Here is a 6,000-nt window from a genome sequence, read left to right as displayed (position 1 = left end):
GCCCACAGTGAGCCCTGCTTCCTGACCTCACACAGTGATGATAGCCGCCACCTGAATATTTAAAGCTGATTGACAGACATGCTAAGAGTCTGCGTGACAGAGCTGTCATTGTTAATAGAGCACTGTGCTGGTGATCAAGGCTTGAATTCCTCCGGTCCGAATCAGCTTCTCCATTGGAAGCAAGGACCAGACCGATGGCTCAATTCTTATTCCACCAGCCTGCCAGCTCTGTGTGAATGTGCCACTGTGGTTACCAGGGTTCCATGCAGTGGGTTGGTTCCCCTAAAGCAGGACGCCCCAGATATATAAAACCACGCTTGCAACCCTAAAGCAGTTTGGTTTTTAGGATTAAAAATGAGTTATTGTGACACCTAGCCCCTGTGTTTGATGCCAGAGGCAGTGAGGCAGTGTGTGACTCTGCAGGGCTCCAATGTTCCCGAGCAGTTGATTGTCATGCGGTTCAGTGCACTGTAAATACGCTGTGCAAGTTGAGTAAGCAACACCACCTAGTGGTTGATTCGATCGACCTATGCCATACTATTTTTTGTTTTCGAAACCCTAGAAATCCGTGACGCAGTTGGAGCATGTTGTTTTTGTTGTTCCAGTTCATTTTAAGCACGTTTAAATTTGCAAGCAGTGCAGCGACCCCTTGTGAACGCTGTGCTGTTTGTTTTTCGCAGCTTCTTTTTGGAGAAGAACATGTTCGCTTTCTTTCTGAACATCCTCCGGCAGAAGTCTGGCCGCTACGTTTGTGTGCAGCTCCTGCAAACACTGAACATCCTGTTTGAAAACATCAGCCACGAGACGTCTCTCTGTAAGTAGACCCGCTTGGACCACACAGCCAAGCTCCCAGTGACAGACTGCAGGTACATCTCAATAATGCAGCACTAATACAGAGAGAGACTTAAACTGTCTATACTCAATAAAATCAAATCACAGCAAAGTGATTACATCAAAAAGTGTGTGTAGCTATAATCTAATATATAACTGCTGCTTTTATTTCTGGTATCCGTTTTCTTTTTATCTAGATTATCTGCTGTCCAACAACCACGTCAATTCCATTATCGTGCACAAATTTGACTTTTCTGACGAGGAGATCATGGCATACTACATCTCCTTCCTGAAGACACTGTCCCTGAAAATGAACAACCACACTGTGCATTTCTTTTATAATGAGGTAAGAGACCTGGGGGTTCTGCAGATAGCTGTCAAGGAGCTAATCAGGTAACCCTGATCAAAGCTTAGCATAGTAAAAGCATGGCAAACGCACAGCAAAGCATAGTGAAGGCGTGGCAAGCATTGTAAAGCTGTAAATAATGTTTGCATTGCACTGCACAATACAAGCTGTGTAGAACTAACAGGTATGGGCCCAGTGCATGCTTACATCACACAGTGAGATAGATGACATGTAAAGATTTAAAACACTGTCGAGAGAGCAGGTGCAGCTCTGATGTAGCGCTGTCTTTTCTGTAAGAAGCCTTCAGCAGGCACCTCGGGGGAGCAGTGTGGTCCTTCCTTTAACCTTGTTAACTTCACAATGCTCTCTGAATGTCCAGTCTGTGCTGTGTTCACCCTGCTCTCTCTTGTCTGTTCTGCAGCACACTTGTTCACAATGCTCTCTGAATGTCCAGTCTGTGCTGTGTTCCCCCTGCTCTCTCTTGTCTGTTCTGCAGCACACTTGTTCACAATGCTCTCTGAATGTCCAGTCTGTGCTGTGTTCACCCTGCTCTCTCCCTCTCTCTCCCATGCAGCACAGTAATGATTTTGCCCTGTACACCGAGGCCATTAAGTTTTTCAACCACTCGGAGAGCATGGTCCGGATTGCAGTCAGGACCATCACCCTTAACGTGTACAAAGGTGAGTCGAGAACCGCAGAACCTCTCCACAATGCTCCTCTATGAGTTTAATAAGACACACCTGAGTGTGTTACCTATACACACTGTGACTAATCAAGCATGCATTACAACCTGGAATGGGTGAAAGTGCTATGCAACAGGGTCTTATTCCCACCCCTGTGTGTGGGCACACCTAGGTGCTTCCTTGGTGATGGTAAACGTTTTGCAATGCAAGGTTACAGTTTCTATTACTGACCGTGCTGTTCATCGTTGAATCAGACACGCTCTTTGTGTGGAAGCTTTGTGAACACGGGCCAGTCTGTCTTTGTGGGAAGCAGTTGTTAAAAACCCTGAAGGTGCCTCTGTGCTTCCTCATGTTTACATGTCTGCAGTTACATTGCAGCTGCTTCTCACCTCTCTCTCTCATTCAGCTTGTGTGTCTTTAGCAAGGATATCCACCCTTAGGAAGACACTTCACTGGCCAGTCTCTAGCCCTATTAACTCTTCTCTGTTTTTGTTCCTTCCTCAATGGTGACCCCGGTGCCTTAATGCAGTGTCATGTAAGTTGAGTAAACTTGAACCTTTAAACCTCTGTGTGTAGTAATGCATGCCTTCCTGTTTGAACCTCTGTCTCTTCAGAGTGCATAGTAATGCATGCCTTCCTGTTTGAACCTCTGTCTCTATCGAGTGCATAGTAATGCATGCCTTCCTGTTTGAACCTCTGTCTCTTCAGAGTGCATAGTAATGCATGCCTTCCTGTTTGAACCTCTGTCTCTATCGAGTGCATAGTAATGCATGCCTTCCTGTTTGAACCTCTGTCTCTTCAGAGTGCATAGTAATGCATGCCTTCCTGTTTGAACCTGTTTGTTTGTATACATGTGCAAGGTTTCCACATCGGAATGTTCAGTTCTTTTTTTTTTTCTGTTAAATCTCCAAAACAAGTGTAATTATCATGTTTGTTTTTTTGTGAACTGTTGCATTTCCAGAGATCTCCAGATTCTGATTCTGTGTCTCGAATGAACCTGTTCTGTGTTCTTCCCTGCAGTGGACAACCAGCTCATGCTGCACTATATCAGAGACAAGACAGCTGTACCCTACTTCTCCAACCTGGTCTGGTTCATAGGAAGCCATGTGATTGAGCTGGATAACTGTGTGCAGACAGATGAAGAGTAAGGGCTAAGCTAAGCTCTCTCTCTCTCTACCTATCTATCATATAATATAATTATAATACATTATAAGCAGCTATTCAAATGCTTGCTAACCTAAGATCTCCAGTAGATGGCAGTGTGGTGCCGTCCACGCAGCATTCCATTCTTAAAGCTGCAGTGTTCCAACAATCTTGTTCAGTTTTACTCTTCAGTGAAACATCCCTCAGTGTCTCTTTGACTACCGGTGCAGGGTGTACATTCATAGTTTATTTCCATCATTTGTTTGCATTCCCCTAAGTTTAGCTGTTTGGACACAAGCGTATTGCTGGTCAATCCATATAGACAGCTGCAGGTTAATGCAAGACGATTCAGACTGTGTTTTTTGTTGTACTCCTCGTGCTTTACAGAAACAGAACCCTCCCACAGAGAGCTGATATTTTCAGCATGTGTTTATAAGGTTACATTTGTTTTCAATAGAGCAAGCAGGATTAGTTTATAAGTATACATATTTTTAATCCGCTTGGTTGGGCGTTCTACAACTTTCTTCCAACAATCAAGTTGCTTGATAACAGGAAGTCCTGTGTTTCCACATAATTAAAACCATATGCCTTGGTACCGTTTGCACCGAAATTCATGCCAAGAAAATAAGAAAAGAAAAAATAAACACACTCTGATGGCTAGTTCCAGGAAATGGAGGGGGGAGGTGTGTGTGTGTGGGGGGGGGGGTTCTGTAGGTTTCCAATGTAACTTTATCATGTAGCTTCCATATAACGTGCCACATGTATAAAGTTCAAACATCATTCCAGCTTTGTTACACGCATTTCCTGTGCTTTGATTGAATTACCGTTGATTGATTCCTGGGTTTAGTGTGTCTACAGCAGACAGTGATGTCACTTTGTTTGGAAGTCTTGCTGTTGTGTTTCAAAGCTAATCTGAAGTGTTGGTGTTTGCAGGCACAGAAACCGTGGCAAGCTCAGTGACTTGGTGGCAGAGCACCTGGATCACCTGCACTATCTCAATGATATCCTGATCATAAACTGTGAATTCCTCAATGACGTGCTGACAGACCACCTGCTCAACAGGCTCTTTCTGCCCCTTTATGTTTACTCCTTGGTGAACCACGAGCAGGTACGAGATGCAGGCTGTCTCTGTGTGTGTGTGTCTGTGTGTGTGTGTCTGTGTGTGCGTCTCTGTGTGTGTGTGTGTGCATCTCTGTGTGTGTGTCTGCGTCTCTGTGTGTGTGTGTGTGTGTGTGTGTGTGTGTGTGTCTCTGTGTGTGTGTGTGTGTGTGTGTGTGTGTGTGTGCGTCTCTGTGTGTGTGTGTGTGTGCGCGCGCACGTGTGTGCATCTCTGTGTGTGTGTGTGTGTGTGTGTGTGTGTGTGCGTCTCTGTGTGTGTGTGTGTGTGTGTGTGTGCATCTCTGTGTGTGTGTGTGTGTGTGTGTGTGTGTGTGTGTGTGTGTGTGTGTGTCTCTGTGTGTGTGTGTGTGTGTGTGTGTGCGTCTCTGTGTGTGTGTGTGTGTGTGTGTGTGTGTGTGTGTGTGTGTGTGTGCGTCTCTGTGTGTGTGTGTGTGTGTGTGTGTGTGCGTCTCTGTGTGTGTGTGTGTGTGTGTGTGTGTGCATCTCTGTGTGTGTGTGTGTGTGTCTCTGTGTGTGTGTGTGTGTGTGTGTGTGTGTGTGTGCGTCTCTGTGTGTGTGTGTGTGTGCGCGCGCACGTGTGTGCATCTCTGTGTGTGTGTGTGTGTGTGTGTGTGTGCGTCTCTGTGTGTGTGTGTGTGTGTGTGTGTGTGTGTGTGTGTGTGTGCGTCTCTGTGTGTGTGTGCGCGCGCACGTGTGTGCATCTCTGTGTGTGTGTGTGTGTGTGTGTGTGTGTGTCTCTGTGTGTGTGTGTGTGTGTGTGTGTGTGTGTGTGTGTGTGTGTGTGTGTGTGCGTCTCTGTGTGTGTGTGTGTGTGTGTGTGCGTCTCTGTGTGTGTGTGTGTGCGCGCACGTGTGTGCATCTCTGTGTGTGTGTGTGTGTGTGTGTCTGTGTGTGTGTGTGTGTGTGTCTGTGTGTGTGTGTGTGTGTGTGTGTGTGTGTGTGTGTGTGTTGATTTGTTATCGATAGCTTCACTGTTTAATTGAATCAATCTGTTTTGATAGCTGACATGTCTGTCCTCCCGTATTCACAGCACTGGTAGTATTAACATTTTCCCAGTACAGCAGAACAACGAAAAGGTAAACTCTAGACCACTGTAGCCCACTTTTCACGTTGTACATAAACCAGCATTTTTGAAAATGACGAGAAATTTCAACAGCTGTTAAAAAAAAGGTTTGCGTTTTTCTGTGATAACAAGGAATTTACAAGTTGTTGTGTGATCATCTCATGGTATCTAGGCCAAGCTTCTCCCTTTGGTATCCAGACACGGTACCTGCCCTTATCTCCATGTTTCAACAAAACAACTGCTACAGGTGAACCCAGTATACATAAACATTATATATATATATATATATATATATAACTTGACATCATCCAACTGATAGCTGAGTTGTTGTTGTTGTTGTTGTTTTGTTCTTGTTAACAGTTCAGATAGTAGGTAGTGCATGTAATGTGAGCTTTCGTTACATTTTGAGGCTGTGCGTATAGTCTGTTACCTCTGTTATTTTTTAATCATTGCTGGTTACTGCCGCAGTTTTTTTGGAAAGCAGGAAGGGTGTGGGAAGAGAGGGGTCTGTTTCCACACTGCATGTCAAATAGCTGAAGTAAAAACAGCCACAAAAGTGTCGTGCCAGTAGCCCTACCCCTTTTTCTTTGTAAACCCTCAATTGAATGTTTTTTTTTTATGTGTGTTTTTTTTCTTGTAATCAGATACTGAAACCTCCTCATGTTCTGATATCCATGTGTTCTTTTTTTGTTTTGTGTTTTCCAGAGTGGAGATCGCCCAAGGATCAGCTCTCAGGTGTCCCTTTACCTCCTTTCACAGGTAACCCTAACCCTTTACCTGTCTCGCAGGTAACCCAACCCCTTTACCTGTCTCGC

At 44.9% G+C, this 6,000-nt stretch overlaps 1 protein-coding gene across 14 annotated transcripts in view; it reads left to right on the top strand.

Moving 5' to 3' along the window:
* LOC117970789 (protein CLEC16A-like) overlaps window positions 1-6,000 on the top strand; it is a 55,872-nt gene that overhangs the window by 2,756 nt on the left and 47,116 nt on the right. For 12 of the 14 annotated variants that reach the window (XR_009308092.1, XR_009308093.1, XR_009308091.1 and 9 more), the window contains exons 3-9: window positions 681-814; window positions 1,029-1,177; window positions 1,752-1,857; window positions 2,881-3,004; window positions 3,937-4,111; window positions 5,358-5,432; window positions 5,891-5,944. Coding sequence is in view for 9 of the 14 variants with exons in the window: in XM_058995707.1 (XP_058851690.1) it covers window positions 681-814; window positions 1,029-1,177; window positions 1,752-1,857; window positions 2,881-3,004; window positions 3,937-4,111; window positions 5,358-5,432; window positions 5,891-5,944 (817 nt within the window). In the remaining 5 variants the exon portion in view is untranslated. The remainder of the gene's footprint in view (window positions 1-680; window positions 815-1,028; window positions 1,178-1,751; window positions 1,858-2,880; window positions 3,005-3,936; window positions 4,112-5,357; window positions 5,433-5,890; window positions 5,945-6,000) is intronic. The other 2 variants (XM_058995708.1, XM_058995705.1) reach the window with 1 other exon arrangement.

This window comes from Acipenser ruthenus, chromosome 22 (genome assembly GCF_902713425.1).
Source record: "Acipenser ruthenus chromosome 22, fAciRut3.2 maternal haplotype, whole genome shotgun sequence".
In the NCBI taxonomy this organism is placed as follows: Eukaryota; Metazoa; Chordata; class Actinopteri; order Acipenseriformes; family Acipenseridae; genus Acipenser; species Acipenser ruthenus.
The sequence above is the reverse complement of the archived record's forward strand: the minus strand, read 5'-3'. Positions and strand labels throughout refer to the sequence as shown.